Source organism: Gavia stellata, chromosome 8, assembly GCF_030936135.1.
Source record: "Gavia stellata isolate bGavSte3 chromosome 8, bGavSte3.hap2, whole genome shotgun sequence".
Taxonomy (NCBI): Eukaryota; Metazoa; Chordata; class Aves; order Gaviiformes; family Gaviidae; genus Gavia; species Gavia stellata.
Window position 1 is genome coordinate 38,535,222 of NC_082601.1, and position 20,650 is coordinate 38,555,871.

At 42.5% G+C, this 20,650-nt stretch overlaps 1 protein-coding gene across 3 annotated transcripts in view; it reads left to right on the plus strand.

Annotated features, from left to right (window-relative positions):
* The window catches only part of UNC80 (unc-80 homolog, NALCN channel complex subunit), a 130,867-nt gene that overhangs the window by 79,009 nt on the left and 31,208 nt on the right, over positions 1–20,650 (plus strand). For all 3 annotated transcript variants that reach the window (XM_059820381.1, XM_059820380.1, XM_059820382.1), the window contains 16 exons: positions 506–692; positions 1,506–1,637; positions 2,163–2,306; positions 3,709–3,809; positions 5,241–5,327; positions 6,600–6,783; positions 7,470–7,564; positions 8,479–8,568; positions 8,970–9,071; positions 11,469–11,649; positions 12,539–12,807; positions 15,502–15,636; positions 16,408–16,546; positions 18,189–18,285; positions 18,996–19,166; positions 19,380–19,472. In XM_059820381.1, coding sequence (XP_059676364.1) covers positions 506–692; positions 1,506–1,637; positions 2,163–2,306; positions 3,709–3,809; positions 5,241–5,327; positions 6,600–6,783; positions 7,470–7,564; positions 8,479–8,568; positions 8,970–9,071; positions 11,469–11,649; positions 12,539–12,807; positions 15,502–15,636; positions 16,408–16,546; positions 18,189–18,285; positions 18,996–19,166; positions 19,380–19,472 — 2,207 coding nt within the window. The remainder of the gene's footprint in view (positions 1–505; positions 693–1,505; positions 1,638–2,162; positions 2,307–3,708; positions 3,810–5,240; positions 5,328–6,599; positions 6,784–7,469; positions 7,565–8,478; positions 8,569–8,969; positions 9,072–11,468; positions 11,650–12,538; positions 12,808–15,501; positions 15,637–16,407; positions 16,547–18,188; positions 18,286–18,995; positions 19,167–19,379; positions 19,473–20,650) is intronic.

Sequence of the window (20,650 nt, forward strand, 5' to 3'; positions counted from 1 at the left end):
AAGCACTGTTTTTATTCTGTAACGGCGTGGGGGAAGCTAAAGCCAGAAGATGTGGGCTAAACTCTGAGTTTTCTTGTCTTCCTCGGCTGGGGAAAATCTAGTACGCTGCCCATGTAGGGCACACCATTTTCTGCATGGGCATAAGGCTTTTTTTTTCTGTTCGTTCACTGCATACCGTATCCCTGTGAAAGACAGTAACTCAGATCTTAGGAGCACACAGCTGTTCTCTTTCCAAGAGAAGATTAGTTCACTCAAACTGTCTGACAGACCATATTCTCTGCACTGGTTCATGTGATGTCTCTTGGGAGAACTCTGCACCAAGGCTTATTGTAGACATATCTCCAAGAGGAGTCTCCTGGTCAATCTCTGTTCAGCTAGTACTAGTCTGATTTGTATTTAGAAACTGAGTTGCTGAATGTCACTGAGGTCTCCGGCAGAAAACACAGGATGTGTGCATCTTAACTAACAGCTTCAGGCTGTGTTTCTTCTCTTTTCTTTCTGACAGAAGTCATTTTCAGCCAGAGCTGTGTCGCGTTCCCATCAGCGAGCGGAGCACATCCTGAAGAACCTGCAGCAAGAGGAAGAGAAAAAGCGCCTGGGCCGGGAAGCCAGTCTCATCACTGCCATCCCCATCACTCAGGAGGCGTGCTACGAACCAACCTGCACACCAAGCTCAGAGCAGGAAGAAGAAGGTGTGCTCCAGGGCCAGGAACTGCATTCCAGGAACCTGAAAGCACCTGCCACCAATGTGTAGAGCACTGCTTAGGAGTGTGATGTCCAGGAACATTGATCGTTAGTGTTAGGAAAGTCCCTGCTTTGGTGTGCTCAGAAATGAAATTTCTCTTTCCTAACTTCAACCCTTTAATAATTAAAGGATGGGAGGAATCACCTTTTAGCAGTAACTGTCTTAAGACACATAGCTTAGGATAGGCTGAATTGTCCCTGGAGTTCTCCACCTTTATGGTGACTAATGGGGGAGCCTAGATGACTAGCTCAACCTCCAGACCAAACTTTCAGATGGCCAAAGTTACATGACAGGAGTCATGAAAAGCTTAGTCTTTGAGAGAGGATTTTCATTGGTCCAGGCTAACAGAGCACAAAGATTTCATTAAAGGCATTCCAAAGTATGTGCCATTAGGTGAGTACAGTGATTTTCAGATCTAAACATACATTGGGAAATCTGCAAGCAGAAATCCAAATTCTTAGGAAAAACTAAGCACCAGCAACCATGATGGATAACAGGACGTAGATGAAAAGAGGTATAGAGCCGATTCAGTTACAATGTGGCTCACCAAAGCACTGAAAACACTTACGGAACAATGCTCTGCTGGTTCCCAAAGCATGAGCAAATTACCTGACTGATCTTTATAGATTTTAAATTGTGCCTTTTGAGTGTTACCTGACTTGAACTTTCAATGTTACAATTTTGTCGTAAGTGCTGTCCTGAAAGTTCCCTCAAGTCTATCAGTTGGATCTGGATTGACATTTCCCATTCTCTTTGTCAGTAGAAGAAGTTGCCAACCTGGCCTCCCGCCGTCTCTCTGTGAGTCCTTCCTGCACCTCCAGTACATCTCATAGGAACTATTCTTTCCGCCGTGGCTCTGTCTGGTCAGTGCGGTCTGCAGTCAGTGCAGAAGGTGAGTTGACTTCACTTTGGAGTATCCTTTCCTAGGATTTCATTCACTGGAAGCCCTTCCTGTTGATCCATAAAGCTAGTGGCATTTCCTTTTGCTGAATGTATTCCCAAGCTTGAGCCACTTTATAATAAATTACTGCCCTGCACTATTTTATTTACTCCTGCTGTCACAATGCCTTCCCTTACTTCTCATGTTTCATTTACAGAGTAGTGCCATGGAGAGCACTCTGGCTGAAAAATGGCAATGAAATTAGATTTCATCAAAAAAGAGAATGGGTTCTGTACAAGAAGAGAAATGTAAATTGAAAAAATATGTATTTACAATGGAAATTTTTGATCAAGAAGCTGGCTGGAGGCTCAGTTTCTTCTTGGAGATAGCAGTAAACCTGCCATGCTTGCACAGTGATCAGACAGCCTATCATTTTGTTCTGCTTGCACAGCACCTAACATAAATGTTTCTCTTAACCTGCCTGGATAATACCATGGCTTATTCACTAACACTCACCTTCTACTCTTGCTGCTCCAGATGAAGAACACACTACAGAGCATACTCCGAACCATCATGTGCCACAACCACCTCAAGCTGTGTTTCCAGCATGCATCTGTGCAGCAGTGCTCCCCATTGTCCATTTGATGGAAGATGGAGAAGTCCGGGAGGATGGAGTAGCTGGTACTGACCTAGATTAAACTTCACGGGATTCTTGCTCAAGGGTGACAGAACCTGCCAGCACTTTGAACAATGGCTTACATTTGTTAGGTGCCATACTAAAGTGGAAAAGAGGTGTAACACAACCTTGTATTTGCTCACAGTTCATGTTTCCTAGAAGCAGTATGTGCTATATATAGTTATGAGTATATATATTTGTTAAAAATCATATGAATAATCTATTAAATCTTCACAAACTATTTGAAAGTACATTCACAACAGAAATGTGACTTTGTAGGGCTTTTCCTTTTTTTTTTTTTTTTTTTTTCATTATTTGTGTTTAGTTTTGAGGGTTTTTTGCTCTTTTGGGGCCCTAAAAATGCCCCCAATTGAAGAAAGATGTTGAGAAGCTGGAAGGGGTCTAGTGGGGGAATACCAGGATGGTAAGAGGCCTAAAACAGGCATTCTGTGAGAAGTGATTGCAGAAGCTGGACTTGATTCCCCATCCACAGCCTTTATTGAGCCTTGGCTAGTCAAAGCCATGGTTGACAAAATCTGGTGTTGGTGACAGTCCTGCTCCAAGCAGGGCTTGGACTAGAGACTTCCAGAGGTCTATTCCCACCAACATTTCTTTGATCCTACGGCAAACGGAAAGCCGCCTATACACAGCTCGAACATTTTGTTTCTGGTCTGTGATGTATTTGTAAAGTAATAATGCATTTTTTCTGTATTTGTTTCTCTAAAATGTTTATAGATGGTGGACTGTTGCCCTTCCTTCCTTTTGTTTCACTCATCATGTCAGCTGACTACACATTTAACTTTCTGTTACATTTTGTACATAACAGTTTTGGGGGTATAGTCAGCCACCTAAATAATGTATGTGTCATTTTGTGATCAGGGACTGAATACTGAAAAAGAAATAATGAATAATTATCTGTTGTTGTTAATCTTCACAGGATTGCAATTAATTACACTTTGGGGAGTTGATCATCAACACAATTCCCTGCTGACTATCTAATACTGTTCACCAATACCAGATAAAATCACTCCATGAATCACCATGAAATTTAACTTCTATGCATGAACAAAAAAGTATATGAATTTACATTTTTTAATTGCCAGATTTGTCCATCTGGAGTTGTGAATCCAAATAGTTATTTCTTTATTATTGCTCTGACTACCGTGGTGAAGTGCTTCCTGCCACATCCCCAGTAGCTAGGGAAGGTTCAAATATTAGACCTATCATTATTGCTTGAGATGACTGCACTGGTGACCAGGAATCCTAGTGCCTCGTAGAGGCTCCTGTGTGTTTCTGTATAAAAATGACAATTGTCATAGATGCAAATGTTCCTAACTTTCTAAGTGTATCAGTGCAAGGCTTTTCCAAGGGAGATGGTTTTGACTTTGTTTTCTTTCTCTTTCACAGTAAGCGCTGTTGCTCAGCAAGTCCTGTGGAACTGCTTAATTGAAGACCCCTCTACAGTTCTGCGCCATTTCCTTGAGAAGCTCACGATCAGCAACCGACAGGTAAACTCTTCCTCTCCCCAGTGGGTGTATGCATTGCTTAGAGCAGGGGAGCACAGCTGCAAGCAGAATCGCGCTGTGGGCATCACTGGAGAAAAATGTTTGCTATTATAACGTAGCTCGAAGTCTTTTAGGCCATATCATCAGTTGGCTTCAATCTCCGTCCTCTACTGTAAATGGAACATAGCTAATTTACCACCACTAAGGATCTGACTTGCTGTAAGCCAAGCTTTGAACAGCTGCTTAGTGAAGCACAACACTTTCTGCCTAACACAGGCAATATTGCCTCACCCATGCCACTGTTCAGCTTTCTCTGAAACATGGGGGTGGCCTTGTCTCTCCCTGGCTTATTAGACCATTTTCTAGTGCTTTATGGAAGAAAGGCATACCAGTTCTGACTGGATGAAAGGCAGTGAGACTCTCCATACCACTTTCTCAACTGCCACTTGGTATAAAATATCAACAATATCACTGTCCTCATCTTCCAAGCCACCACCTAAGAACTGGCTACAAAATGAATATTAAACCTCAAGGAAGGCCAGAAAAGACTGCTTTTTGGTTCCTTGAATAATCAGGTCTCAGTAGCCTCACTATACCTGAGGCTTCTTAGCCATAGTCCCCAAAGCTTCCATTTAAGTTCAGAGGGTTGCTTCTTATTAAGTGTCTTTGAGAAGGAAGCTATATGCTGTCCAGCCTCAGCAGCCTCTGAGCTAGCATAGTCTGCTATTTTACTATCTCTTCATAAGCCTACTACAACCATGAGTAGAGAACACAGAGAAGAGGTGTATTTCCTTGGAAGCTTTCAGCAGATGTATCATTGGCATGGGTTGTCCTATGCATATTCATGCCCCTAATACTAGCTCAAATCTGCTGTGGGTTAAGAGGATGAGGGCCATAGAAGCAATTTATGATATGGTCTGTCTGTCCTTAGCTGACAGTGAGATTCCTTCCCCTCTAAACCCCCTTCCCACCATAAGAAATATATCAGTCTACATTTAAAGCAGGCAGCCATTAAAGAAAGAAAAGTTAGATTCTGCCCCCACCTCCTCCTACCCAGCAGCCACAGCTGTTGAGTTGAGCTGAACTAGATCTCACAGACCATCTAGGTAGTCATTTGTTGTGATAAGCCACACAGGGATTATCACAGGGTGAGGAGTGCAGAATCAGGATGCTACAGTCAGTACAAATTGCAATCGGAGGTATTGGCCTCTTTCAGATAAAAAAGACAGACATTGACCTGGGTGCTGTGCCCTGGGCCTTATTTTGGGAAATGTGGGAGCAGTCACAAGCATATAGTTCTACTTCATGCACCAAGAGACAGAGCTGAACAAGGGAGTATGGAAAAATGGGAAGGAACAAAACCAAGGAGGACAAAAGGGGGAAATCCATTCTCCATTTTGTGCGGGAAAGAAAAACTATTTACTCTTCTTCCAGGATGAGCTGATGTATATGTTAAGGAAGCTTTTGTTGAACATTGGAGACTTCCCTGCTCAGACATCTCATATCCTCTTTAACTACTTGGTGAGTAGCTTGTGGGTCCACTGTGCAGCCCAGGATCTCACCTCTGCCTGTATGTGTCCTAAGAAGTTAGTGTCATGATCTGCAAGGAAGTAAATGCTCTTAACTTTTCCTTTATAGCTCATATCTGCTTCTGGCTGTGGGTGCAAGTCATCAGGCTTACACCACACCAGCCCTTCATTCCTTCTAGGAAGAGGAAAAGGAACCTTTAACTTTTTATTAAACTCCTAAGCAACCTGTCATGGATTTCTGAATTGAACCACTGACAATGAGTTGTAGACCAATAGAAGGATCCTAGTGCCAGAAACCTTTAATTATTTTATTTAATTTTGATTCAGAAAGTGCTTTGCTCTTGGACAGTCCTATTGGAGCAAATCTAGTAGCTTCTTTCTAGACTGTGGAAAATGCACTTGCTGCATTTTTTTCAGTTAGGAGATGAAAAAACAGACAAGATGTATGCTACTCCAGGAGTCCTCTGTTTGTGAGTTGTCTATGTGGCAGCACATCAGAGCAGAAGGCATAGGAATTCTCTTACTGCAGAGGTTCTCCCTTTTCCTCATCTACAATGGCTTTTAAGGCTGGGCTGCAACAGTACTTTTTGCCCCCACCCCATATCCTCTCTAGAAAAAGGAAGAATAGTACAGGCAGATTGTTCTGTAATATATATATAAACTTTCAGGAGACAAGTTGTCGTGGTTTAACCCCAGCTGGCAACTAAGCCCCACGCAGCCGCTTGCTCACTCCCCCTAGGTGGGATGGGGGAGAGAATTGGAAGAGTAAAAGTGAGAAAACTTGTGGGTTGAGATAAAAACAGTTTAATAGGTAAAGCAACATCACTCCGAATGTGCCCCCCTTCCTCCTTCTTCCCCCACCTTTATATGCTGAGCATGATGTCATACGGTCTGGAATATCCCTTTGGTCAGTTGGAGTCAGCTGTGTCCCCTCCCAACTCTTTGTGCACCCCCAGGCTACTCACTGGTGGGGTGGTGTGAGAAGCAGAAAAGGCCTTGACTCTGTGTAAGCTCTGCTCAGCAGTAACTAAAACATCCCTGTGCTATCAACACTGTTTCCAGCACAAATCCAAAACACAGCCCCATACTAACTGCTATGGAGAAAATTAACTCTACCCCAGCCAAAATGAGCACACAAGTTTAATGAGTTTATCCCTCCGAGTGAAGAAAGGTAGAACAACAATATTCTTGTTCTGTGTTTATGCTATGCTCTGCACAGTTAGAGTGTGTATAACCTGATATTCCTCTTATGTATTACCTGCAGGTAGGACTGATCATGTATTTTGTACGCACTCCATGTGAATGGGGCATGGATGCCATTTCTGCCACACTTACCTTCCTTTGGGAAGTGGTGGGTTATGTAGAAGGACTGTTCTTCAAGGATCTCAAACAGACTATGAAGAAGGAACAATGTGAAGTGAAGCTGCTGGTGACTGCCTCAATGCCAGGTATAAGAAATGAGTCTTTAAATGTCCTTCACTTGCAAGTTCGTGACCGCCTCTGTCATAAAGGAGATCCATCAGAACTGGATCAGAAAAAGACCTGCTACAAATGGCTACATATTCTAAGTCAGTTTTCCTTAGGTTGAGGATTCAGTCAGTAAATTCCACCTCTAATTCCCTGAAATTCAGAAAGCCACTTTAAGAGTTCTAAAAGGAGCAAACAGAAAGTGAATTAGAACAGTCTTTTCAACCCAGAGCTTTGTGCCAGTTGGGCTGTGAAAGGCTGGCAGGATGATCATTGTAAGACTGTACCATTCAGACTCAGTTTGATTTGGTGCAACCTCTCATTTTAGTCTTGAGAGAGCCCAAGAAGAGCATGCTGTGAGCCTAGGACATCATGAGTCAGGCAAGAGATATCTTGCTGAAAAACAGATTTGACTTTTAGGTTTGTTCCTTCCTCAGGGTGACAGTTGCTGACAAAGCCAGCTCAATCCTTTAGGAACAGATCGATTTCTCATTAACTGCAGAAGTGTGAGACTATGCTAACACTACATAATGGATTCCAGACAGGACCTGCATTGTCTGTCTGCCCAGGAATGAATTTGAACTATCACTTTTCATCCATGGGCAGTCTTTTGAAATTGAGTTAATTAAAGAGGCCAGGGAGAATGCAACTGCTTTTCTTCCTTTAGGCACAAAGACCCTTGTCGTGCATGGACAGAATGAGTGTGACATCCCAACTCAGTTACCAGTCCATGAGGACACACAGTTTGAGGCTCTTCTGAAGGTAGGAGTGAGTTTTTGAACCGGACAAACTGCTTAATAGTACATTTACCTGCCATACCTGTATGCCAGCAATACATTCTGCCTGATTGTCCTGTTTCAGCCTGGGAGAGAGAAGTTTTGCTGTAACAGCCATTTCTGTCGCTGTATGAGGAGAGCTTGGTTGCAAGAAACAGGATCCCATATTAAAGATAATAGAAACGCCCTGACCTCACAGACAGCCAAAATCCCACAAATGCAACTACATTTGAAGGCACTGCAGTTTGTTGGGTATTTGCTGCATACTATCCTTTGGATAAATACATAAACCATTTAAATGTTTGGTGTTATCAATGCTAAAGACTAAGCAGAATGATCAAGATCAGAGTGGAAATGATGGTTCAGTAGCCACGATGATATCCTGGGATATGGGAGATGTGAGGTCAGTTCCCCCTTCTGCCAAAGATTTCCTCGATGGCCTTAACTGAGCCACACAGGAAACAGATTTGTAAAAGCCTTCAGTTTGTCCAACTATGTTAAATTTTAACGGGAATCACACATCTCAGTGCTTTGAAGGAGCTGAACTTTTGTGTCTCTGCACATCACCCATCACTAAAGTTTGATAAATATATAGTATGGAAATGGAAGCTGCAATACCCATGTGGCCCATATAGCCAGCCAAGTATGTGCGATATGAAGACATCGAAATAAGTAACATCAGTCTTCAGGACTGTGATATCAGCATGCCTTGATTATCACAAATGTATTCGTGTACTTTATGAAAGAAATTAAGAATTAATGCCAGAAGAGTGTACCAACCTGACTGAGGCATGCAGGTTTGTACCTTTATACATTATTAGCTGGATATTATACTTTTGGATGTTGTGGTCTTTGTACAAGACAGCTAATAAGTAACAGGATGTTTTTGTTCCTCTTCAGGAGTGTTTGGAGTTTTTTAACATACCTGAAACGCAGTCTTCTCATTACTTTTTAATGGATAAGCGATGGAATCTTATTCATTACAACAAGGTAAGGCAAAGGTCAGGTCCAGATGACTTTGTTCTTTCCATCTCATCCCTTTTTAAACATTGGGGTTATCTAAAGGAGAACAAGCAGCCCATAAACAGACAGAATTCTGTCCTGTGGGCACCACATCTTGGTTGTTTAGTTGTGTGTGGTGAAAGATTGGATTTTGACAGAAGAGGGAAGAAGCAGAAGTGGAGTCCCTTCCTCTTAAGTCATTAATGTCTAGCTTGCTTAGAAAAGGGCAAACTTCTCTTCTGTTTATGCCCTTCTGTGATGCCTGACATTGTCTGAAAGCCGCTACCCAAAAGCTTCAGAAAGGGCTAAAGGGCCTTTTATTCAGTTCTGTTGAGTGATGCTGGTATGACTGCATTTGTTTAAAATACACTTGTTTCCTTTCCTGGCAGACCTACGTCCGTGACATTTATCCTTTCCGGAGGTCAGTTTCTCCCCAGCTCAATCTGGTGCAGATGCATCCAGAAAAAGGTCAAGAGCTCATTCAGAAGCAGGTATCTTACTGTTACCAAACACCTCTGCCCAGAAACAAACCCTGTAAATAAACCGTTCTTTTTCCTTTAAAGGCCTTCACTCATGCTGCATGCAGATAGAGAGTTTTGCTGGAGAAGTAGCAATTGGCAGGAAATCTGCTCTGGTGCCATTGGACAGGTGTATCCCATTCGAAGAAGAGTCAAAGAATGCAATGTGAATTCCTTCCCGCTCCCTCCAGCCAGCTTCTTTTAGGCAGATCATTTTGCGTTCTCCTACACTTGGCCAGTAGAGCTTTGGTTGCCTCAGCTTCAAAAGTTGCTTATTTCTTTCTTTAACGTGACCTTTGGCTCTTTCAGAACCCATTTAAGACCTTTTCTTCTCAAGTCTGTCTGGTTGTGCAGCAGGAATTATCTGTTCTACCTTCCTCTCTGTCTTCTCACCATAAAGAATGTTACCTGCCTCTCTTCCTTGTCCTGCTCTCAGATGTTAGTCTCGCCATAGCTACTCCCAGAGGCGCAGCAGTAGCGATTGCTTTGTCAGGGGAATATCTGCCCTCAGAAGAGCACTGTCCTCCCTACCTTCCGGCCTCATGACCTGATGATCTGTCCAATCCTGCTAATGTTCTACAGCTCCCAGGAGCATTCTCTTAGGACCTAAACCCTAACTAAAGTGGCAGGGCAGTGCCTTTAACATGCTGCAAACCCCTACAAGTACCATTTCTTTAGACAGTAAGACCATGGTATTGAGCTCACTCTACCTGTAGAAGCCACATGCTCTGTTTTCCACAGAAGGAAATTTGCCTCAGTAGCACAGGGTTGAGTGTTTAGGGAAAAGTTGCTCTAGCTGTATCTGCAAAGGATGATAATAAGCAGGAAATAAAAAGGAGGGCGAATGTGGTTAAACTGTATGAGTTTGGTATTAACAGTTGTATTATTCTTGCTAAAAAGCAGCTACTGTTGTTATGTCCCTGGCAATGTGAGTGAGGGACAGGAAAATATCATCAGGAATGGTTATAAAAGGCAGTTCTAAAGCTGCTTAAGAGGGACTAGCAGCTAAAATAATGGAAAATATAGTTAATGCTCTCTCATATGCGTACGGTACAGAATAGGGAGATATTTAATGTGCTGCATCTGTCAGTAGAAAGTCTATAAAAATCTGAAATTACTTGGGATCAATTTGGTTGTTCCTCTGGCAGAAATTATTTTCACTGTGGTTCTAACAGATGCATCCCACATATCAAATGAATGAGTTTGATATGCCCTACATGGCCCCAAAAAATAAAAATGGCCTGTCCAATTTTGTCAGGGCATTATTTTACACTCCATGCTTTTCTATTTAGAGTATACTTAGAGGTCAAAATATTTCTAAGGTAAAACTTAAATCAAGCATCTACCAGCCTCTCTGTAGTCACGCTAGAAGTTGCTGGACAACATCCAGCTTCAGCAAAGAAAACAGCACTGTAGAGTCTACCCACAGAGCAGCAAGCCATGGAAAAGTACTTTCTTTAGTGTTGATTGATTGAGGACCCAATTCTAAGCTGAGTGCACTTCAGAGCAAGGTCATGGCAACTGTAGGACGTGGGAAGCTGAGCTTTGTCACATGTTAAGCCACATGCTTCGAGTTTTGGCTTCATCCCAGTAGCTAAGAGCTGTCTCAAAACTGCTTCCAAAGACAGTTGCTTCTACTACTGAGCATCATTTTGCCTTATGGTTACTTTTAGCATCAAAATAAAATAGCTAGCCTGACTAGTCCTACCAGTCAGAAGTTCAAAGGAGGCTGGTAGAATGAAACTCAGTTTCCCAGTTAGTGTAAACCAGAAGCAATAATCTGAAGTCAGCAGCACTTTGCTTGTTTACAGTAACTCAGAATCTAGTCTGCTTTGTTTTATTGACTACTTTTCTTTTGCAAATATACATACACTTTCTATGGCCAGACATGAGCCAGCCTCAACCCAGAAGGTAGATAACCATTCCAACCTCATGTTGACTATAATCTAAGACCTTTCAGAGAGCAACTGCAACTGTATGGCTTTCAGTTTGGAGTTGGTTTGCCTCTGACCGCCTTGGGGCTCACACTGGCAAAGCTTACACTAATCTACAAAAGACCGCATGGCACAGTCACACAGTGTCTGACAACCACTCAGGGTCCTCCACAAGACTGAAATAGAAAGTGTTGTTAAAACCTCTTTTACAAACATGATCCATCTTTGCTGAGCTGGGCTGAAGAACAGTGGTCACACAAATTCTAGCAAAAGGGTGCAGCACTAGCCCTGTGAATTTCAACAGGTTCCTTTGGGCCATGAGTGCAGCATCCCTCCCATCAGAGAAAGCCATGGAAGCTAACCTAGAAAAGTGCGTATATGTTGTAAAGAACTTTTTGATCAGACCGATTCTGACCCTTGTCTCTTTTCTTCTCAGGTGTTCACCCGCAAGCTGGAAGAGGTGGGGCGGGTGTTGTTTCTGATATCACTGACACAGAAAATCCCTACTGCCCACAAGCAGTCCCATGTATCTATGCTCCAGGAAGACCTCCTCCGCTTGCCTTCATTTCCCCGAAGTGCCATTGATGCTGAGTTCTCACTCTTCAGCGATCCCCAAGGTATGGCCTTTTGATAGCTTTCTCTCGTGGTTGTATGGGGCCCAGAAGGTTTCTGTGAGGCACTTCATTTGCCTTAGAAACATACAGACTTACAGCATTACTGAAAGCTGATAAATGTCTTCCTAGGGAAAATGATACATAGCTGTTGGTTTGTAAATGCAACAGCAGAAAGGGCTTTGCTGTTAGAGGTCTCCAGAAAAAGGTACTTTCTTTGGACCCAAATGAGAATAAGTTATAACATATATATTAAAATTATAAATTAAAATTATATTTTATAAAAAAAATCTACTTTGAGGAAGCAATGGACTTTCAATGAAGATTGGGCAAATTCCGCAGCAGGGATATAGAAACAGCCCTCTTTTTAGAAACTTTGCTCTGAAAGTCAAGTAGGGTTTCCAGCCTGATTTGGAGATTAAACAGGCCACTGTTGCAGGATGGTAAGCATTGGCAAGTTCTGCAATAGGCCCTAAAGGCACTTGCTTTCAGAAGCGTTATTGTAATTCTGCATCAATGTCCTGTAATATGTGGAGGATAAAAATTCAGCATAAATCCACACAGCCATTCGGGTTGTGTGGGGCAGATGATGCATATACAAGCTCAGATCTGCTTTTGCTTTTTAAGAAGAGAATTTCCAACCAGTGGGCAGCAGATCTCATGAGCTGTGTGATATTCATCATTTTTTGTCTTCATGTGTGTTGCTTTCAGTCAAGGTTTGCTCAAGCCCTGTGGGCACTTCCAGAAGTACAGGATGGGTGAAATCATCTTAAAAAGGCAGAACGATGGTCAGTGTTGTGGGGTGGTTCTTTGGAGAGGCCTTTGGCCTCTGGGAATGTTGTGAGGCTGGCAGGGGTAGGCAGAGTTGATTGCTGTTGCCTTTTTTCCCCCACAGCTGGGAAAGAGCTCTTTGGTCTGGACACTCTTCAGAAAAGCCTGTGGATTAAGCTGCTGGAGGAGATGTTCCTTGGCATGCCCAGCGAGTTCCCCTGGGGGGATGAGATCATGCTGTTCTTGAACGTCTTCAACGGTGCCCTGATCCTGCACCCTGAGGACAGTGCCTTGTTGAGGCAGTACGCTGCCACAGTCATCAACACAGCTGTGCACTTTAACCACCTCTTCTCCCTCAGCGGGTACCAGTGGGTCCTCCCCAGCATGTTGCAGGTGAGCCATTTCCATGAACAATATGAGGGAAGACTTCAGAGCAAGCACTTTGTTATAGAACTGACTATTAATGGGGAAACTTTAAACTGGTGAGTCCAGGTGAGGTCAGAGATTTGGGGGGCCCCAAGAAGCCAAACAACAGATCAGGCTGGGACGGTGCAAAACAGCATTCCTGAGACTACGTTCCCTTTTCTTCTTGAGTAAATGACTGCATTTTCTTTTCTTCGTGTAAAATAAATGAATGTCTGTTTCCCTTAATATGTACTTCCACACAGAAATATGAAATTTCTGGAAAATTTTTGGACCTTGGGTCTCCCTCAGCGTTTTTTCCTCCAGGGATGGCTAAAATTTAGGGAATAGTTGAAATATCTGGATTTGCTACTTGCCAACTGAAACTGAATTATATTCACTTCTTTAAGTACAATAATTGTATTATCTGCAATTTAAATAGCAACAGAAAATAACACTAAGTGTTTATGAAAAGCTGTATGTTGTCTTTTCATGTGAGTGATGACAAATATTGCAAGTATTAGAGGTGGAGTTTCCCTTCACTTTGAGGTGTACAAGTATGCCTTTTTTGCTATTGACATTTGGGAAAAATCAGTTACCAAAAATTAAAAAAAAACAATATAGTTCTTTTACAGACAGAAAGATTATTTCTGCAAGGCTCAAAGACAGTATCTAAATAGAGATATAGTATATAATGCAAATACAGAAAAAACTATTGTTTCTGTAAAAGAAGCAATGACCACGACATCCCTATGTGCGTTCATTTTAACACAGTTAACAGATCACAATAATTAGGACCAGTGATGAATTTAGCTATCTAAACAACCTCTTTAGTAACTGAAAACTCTAATATCATGCCTTACATGGTTAGGTACTGGATCCAGGTCTGCAGTGCGTGGGTTTATTCATTAGAAACAAGACATCCAGAAATAAATAACTTAATAAATTAATTTGAAGTACTTGGCAGTAACCATTGAGTCCTGTGAAGGACTCTCCCTTCGTTTTCACTTTTCATACTGAGAGAAATTAGTTTTGTAATTCTTTCCTCCTCCCCTCTCCCCTTACCAATTATTGCCAACTACTGAATTACCACTCATGGGAGGCAAAAAAGCAATTCCAAAAGCAAGCCCAAATGTTGCTGAGCTTGTTTGTTTTTGCAGACCCTCACATCTCTGTTCCAGGCACCCAAGATCGGCTGGTTTGTTTGTGGTCATCACAAAAAAATTATTCTACCACTTCTGGGCTTGAACCAGCCATTAATAGCTTAATTCCTGATGCATACATGCACGTGCCTCCACAGGGCTCTTTTTGTTGCAGGTTTTTCTGCTTTCCTTGGTGAAATGCATATACAGTTAATTATTTCCCTTTTCTCAAGTAAACGAGATATTACAAGTGTAACAAGCCATGGTGATTGACTGTCCTCATCAGCATGCTGGAGGCTTCTGATTGTTCTAAAGACATCCTCATGTCTTTAGCCTACTAAGCTATTGGGACTGAATACATCTCTGCAGAGGTCTCGCACACTAATAATTTTTCAGAAACTTTCAAGAGCCCTGTGCTGTAGTGTGAATTTTGCACTGCCATAAAATCTCAGCATTACCTGTTGCCAGCAAATAGCCAGAAAATCCTGTCCACCTCAACCCCAAACCTCCCACAGACTTGTACCAGCAGAGAAGCGCAGTCAGGCAATTGAAACGGACAGAAGGAGGAAGCACAGTGAAGTTGTTCCTAGCAATTTATACTGTTTACATAACTGAGAAACAAATCCCACATCTTTGGCAACACATTGGCTGCATGGTTCAGTGGCCAGCCCTGAAGGAAATGCCTCTCTAAAAACCTTAAAATATCTTAAAAGTGGGTGGAGCTGTCAGTGTGTCAGAGGACAGGCTAGGAGTTCAAATTATCTTGACAAACTGGGGATGCGGTGTCAAAAAACGAAAAAAAAATGGGTTATGTTGATCAGGTTGGACAAGCATAGGTCCTTACTTATGAATAATCAGCCACATAAATGTGGAAGGGAAAGTAGCTGATTCAGTAGCACTTCTGCAGAACAGAATATTGGAGTTGTTATAGATCTGAAGCTAAACATGAATCTAAAAAAGAGAAAGAAAAGATCTCAAATGCCATTCTGGGGTGACTATACAGATTTCTATCTTGTGAAAGAAACATGGAATAATTCTGCTGCTCCCATCAGCAGCATTCCTGACTTGAAGTGCTGGCTCTGTCCAGCTGTGGGTACTGCACAAAAACCATCAGTTAGCTGAAGAGACTGCAGACTGGAACAGGGGTGTACAGCTAGAAAACACGTTATATGAGAAAGAACTAAAAGAGCCAGGATTTGATTAACTGAAAAAGATGAAGATTGAGGAAGAAAGCACCAACTGGCTTCCAATAAGTCAAGTGCTTCTTGGAAGGAGAGGGGAGGAATCTACCTCTGATACATAGGACAAAAAATAATGGACTAAAGCTGTGACAAAGAAGGTTCAAGAGTGACAAGAAACCTTTTTTCTAAGGACAGTTTGTCCCTGAAGTGCATTGCCAGGGAGGGCGGACAAGTCTCCATCTTCAAAAACATTGGGCAAACCTATCAGGAATGACAAGGCTGTAGTTAATTCAGTCTGGAGTCAGGAGATGAAGAGCCCTTCCACTGGAGTAGTACTTCAATGTCCTTTTTCATTTGCTCAGGTGTACGCTGACTACGAAAGCAACCCACAGTTACGCCAAGCGATTGAGTTTGCATGCCGCCAGTTCTACGTTCTGCATCGCAAGCCCTTTATTCTGCAGCTGTTTGCAAGCGTGGCCCCTCTCCTGGAGTTCCCTGTGAGTAAAAGCCGTTCCCTAGTCTCAGCGTGGGGAAGCCTACGTACGCAGCCAGCCCCCCATCAGAGATCACAAAGAGAAAACAGCTGGAGCAGCAGCACAGTTCTTACTGAACATGCACTTACTGCACTTGAGGCTGCACGGAATCATTTCCTGAACTTATTTCTGTGTGCTTCTGTTCATCAGTTGATTGAGCAGGATGCTGAGATAATGGGCCACTGGTATCCAGGCTAGTAAATGTGGTCTTACTTTAAATTTCTATGTATAAATAGATTGTAAAAGGACAATAATGAGTTGTAACTCTTTAAACGCAAATCCTTTCTTAGAATCCAGCAATAGGAACTAAAAGCTTAATGCCAAGTTTTAGTACATGTGAACTATAAGACTGGATTACCCATGTTTTGAAACATTCACTAATTACTTTTTAACATTTTAGTGAGTTAAAACAAGTTAATGGAATTTTAATTTGAAGTGAGACTGCCAAATCTAACTGCATATACACTGTAAGCACACACATCCTTCTACTTCACAGGGCAGCAAAGGTCTGCTGTTTCTGGGAAGTAAAGCCGTGTGCAGTTTTCAGATCATGCTTCTACTGTAGCATCAATCTGTTGAGTCAGGCAAGGCTTGTTGTTTGATAGCAGTAAGCTCTTGAACTCCATGTGGGCCCTTTGTCAAACCAAGAAAGGTTGCCCACGCCTCCAGATAAAGACTCCTGGAATGCACGCAGGCCCTCAGAAAATCAACCATGAATGTCTGTTGTTGAAACAGGATGCTACAAACAACGGAACCAGCAAAGGAGTGTCAGCTCAGTGCCTGTTTGACCTGCTGCAGTCTTTAGAGGGAGAGACTCCAGACATTTTGGACATCTTAGAGCTGGTGAAAGCTGAAAAGCCTCTCAAGTCATTAGGTAACAGCAAAGCACCCTTTATTCAGTAATTCTGGCTTGTTTATGGATTCAACATGCATTCGATGCAGCATGATTTGTTCAGGGCCCTTTTCTTCTCCCAGAATACAGTCATATCTGTTTCTTATGCCTCATGAGGCTTTTAGGGTTGGCTTTATCACCACCAGCCTTTTGATATTTTCTGCAGGAGGGGAATTATTAATTTATTTTATTCCAAACCTACTTTTCCTGCATTAAGCCTGCTAGTCTGAGACTAGCCCCTGGCATTTTGAATATCATGTGTGGGTGAAGAATAAAGATGGCTAATAAACTGTATAATGCTGACAAGATCAGTGTCATCCTCTCCTCTGCTCCATGTGGGCAGGAAACAAAAGCATCCTCTCCCATGGGCAGGCTATGACTAGTAAATGATGGATGCCATTCAGACATTCAACAGTGCTGAGCCTTAGGGGGGTTGTTGATTTATCACAAAGCAGAATATATATGGCTGTATGATGTATTCAGGACACTGCGTCTCTTGATAGTTATCCATGCAATGCAGCATTTAAGAATTTGACTGCTTTGTGATTTGCAGGGAAGTAATTTTTGATGATTTTTATAAAGATCTTCAACTTATTTTCCAAATTTGCACTTCCCTTAAATAATACTGATTTTGATGGACTGTGAAACCTGTCTTAGCCTTAGAGTTAAAGCTTTGTTATATACTGGGATTGTATGATGCTGCACAATTATATCACAAGTTACAATATAAAATGATACAGAGATGGAAGGTATTTCTTACTCTTTGTGGATTGAAGTAAACATTTATATAAAAGCTTTGGGTTTTCTGTGGGGGGTTATTCAAAGGCATCTCTGAAAATTCCCAAATGCGTGTTGACGATGAGACTGTAGATGAGTATGTTGTATGCCTGGTATTTTCCATATGAAGATCAGAATTATCTAAAATACCTGACTTCCAAGTTCCATTGTTCAAAGTGATTTATGTGCTTTGGGACCTTAACTTTGACTTGGGCTCCTGTATACCAAAGTCACTTCTGAAAACGGGGCTATAGTTGTATTACAAATATTACTCTTTGGATACTTCAGTTTCTTGGTGCCTGGCACTAATTATCCCCAAGCTAGTATTTGTAGTATGGGACTTAAATGGTTTTGAAAAGTTTTTCTCAAATCACTAGCAAACCAGACTTACTTTTGTGCTGGTGCCCATGTGGCTGCCAATACAGAAGGAGCTTGATTTTTTAGAAGTAAAACTATCTTCTGCCATCAGTGGTGTACCCGCATCATTTTTAGTGTGGTGGAAACATCTAGGAAACAGCGGAGTGAGCATAAAAATCATCATTAAGTTGACACGTGTCCTTGTCATGTATGAGCTTAAGATTTTGCTTGTGATGGGTGATATTTGAAACTGGACTTCAGTAGCAGCTGTAGGCCTTGTGCTCAGCAGTGATTTGACCTACTGAGAACTGTTTCTCACCTACTGAGTTCTTAGACAGCAGGATTTTTTTGCCAAAAATCAAGAGCCTATTGGGGATTGTTAACATGAGAAGCAAGCAACTGAAGAGCGGAAAAAGGAAGGAGTGTGCTCACTCCTTCCATATTCAGTGTGTTTGTGTGATAGTCCTCTTGTATTTTTTTACTCCCTCAGACTTCTGCTATGGGAATGAAGACTTGACCTTTTCGATCAGTGAAGCCATCAAGCTGTGTGTGACAGTGGTGGCCTATGCTCCTGAATCATTCAGAAGGTGCTAATCTGTTTTCTTAGTTTGTGCAGACTCGGAAAAGGCATAAAAGCAGCATATGGCATGCGAAAGCAAGGCTGACAAATGGAGGCAGAGGATATAGAAATGCATTCCAAGCACAGGGCTTCTCTCTGAGGCCAAGCCTCTGCCTGTTGATACCTTTCCTAGGGCACCGGCTCCAAATCCTGCCAGCCACCGGCTGCGGCACTAAGCTTTATGGCAGCCTGAGCAGCAACGCATAAGCTGTATTTCCAAGTGGGGATCACACTGTGTTCTGCAGGTTTCTGTTGTCAGAGAAGCAATGGAGAGGGAACTGGAGGGGAGAGTCAGGCAGCTGGAAAGAACAGGAAGATACAGAGAGAGGGGAGGTAAACCGGTAAAACAAAAAGGTTAGTTTCCTAGAGGGACCCAGAGAAGAAAGGAGTCTTGGGAAGGGAAAATGAATGTCTGCAAATGGATGATGTATTCAGAAGATACCCAGAAGTTCAGGTTGATTTTATTATTATTATTGTTTCATGGATCAGCTAATTTTCCCCCTGAAGTCCCTGATCCAAGAGTTTCTTTGGCCCAGGACTGCTTATCTAGTGAGAAGCAATGAAATCACAAGGCTAGTGAGAGATCCAGGGGTCTTCAGATAGAAACTTAAGCCTCTGCCTGATGTGAGTTTCAGGACTGACAAAATAAAACAGAGCAAGTATTGGTTATTTTTCCAGCCTCCAGATGCTGATGGTCTTGGAAGCGCTGGTTCCCTGTTACTTGCAGAAACTGAAGCGACAAACCTCTCAAGCGGAGACTGTGACAGCAGCTCGTGAGGAGATTGCTGCTATGGCTGCCCTTGCCACCTCTTTGCAGGCCCTCTTGTACAGTGTAGAAGTTCTCACCAGGTAACCCATGTGGTTCAAAGGTCCGAGCCTGCATTTGGTTACCAGTGTGGGGAGAGGGAATGCACAGGAGCTCACGACATGCAACTTAGCTTGAATAATGGTTGAGTTTTAGACGTAGTAAAATTAGTGCCCAATTTCACCAGATCACAAGCAGAATTTCAGTGCACTTGTTAGATTTAGCCTTTAGTGTGCTATTCACCTTCCCTTTGCCAGGCCTATGACAGCCCCACAGATGAGTCGATGTGACCAAGGCCATAAAGGGACCACAACAGCAAACCATACCATGTCAGCAGGTGTGAACACCAGGTAAGTCAGTGGGCTTTCCTTTCTTTCTTTCTCATTTTTCTGAACAGCTTTTTTTTTTTTTTTTTTTTCTTTTCAGTAAGGTAACATCTCATTGCTTAGAGCGCTCTAGAGAGAAAACAGTCAGATGAAAAGAGCACATAGCCCAGGACTGCATTTCTGACAGTAATCAAAATCCCCAAGACTAGAATTTCTAGTTTAAAACCATTTGACATAATAGAAGACCAAGATATCAAAATGGAGGACACCCATCCTAAGTGTCTTTTTCTCTTTTTCCCTTTTCGCACTCTAGAAGTATACTGACAAAGCAACTATGTTCCTCAGTTCTCTGCTTTGCTTCTTTCTGAGTCCACTGTCAAAGCGACCACTGGGCAGAGCACGCTTGGATAGCAGAAGGGTTGGATCCTTCTGGCCTTGTTCTGAGAGCTCAAACTGCATGTCAGTTGAGACTCACAGAGACTGGCACCTCCTAGTTTTCTTTTCTTCCTTTTCCTGTTTCCTCTTATTTTTCCTTTTCCTATGGTTTCTTTCTATCACCTTTGCCTCCACATTGGTCTGGGGGTTTTTTTGCAGTTACAGATAGCAAAGAAGTGGGTGGCAGAGAATTTGAGAGAAAGAGAAGAATGACTGGGAATATTTCTGTCCTTAAAAAAAAACCCAACACACACACAAGGAAAACTTCACACGGAAGAAGGAAATAAGGAAGGAGATGGTGCCAGCAGACTGTAATACTGCTCCTTGGCCGTATTGGCCATTCCAATTAGGCTGCTGCAAATTAGACAAGGCTACTGGACAATTTATGCAGTCATAGAGCAAGGGCTTAAGAAATCTTGTTACAAAATCCACCCATGAGCATTTGGGATTATGAAGGTTTTCTTTGCAGTACTGATTTCGGGGCAGTCCTGCTTCCTCCTGGCCAGGCTATGCCTTACTGTGCTTAAAATCTGAATGTTAGTGCTGATCTGGAAAGGGAATTCTTCCCTAACAAAAGCTGGAGTAGCTGTTCTTCCAGAGCAGAGTATTTCCCCTGGATTTCTCTTTTGTCTGTAACAGCTGACAGCAAGTCACAGCTGTGCACAGCCAATACTCTGGTACAACGCCATGGGCTGTATAGGACCGTAAATCAAGAACACCCTTCTGGCAAGACCTGCTTTCCAAGTTATTCCCTGTCTTTTTTGGTA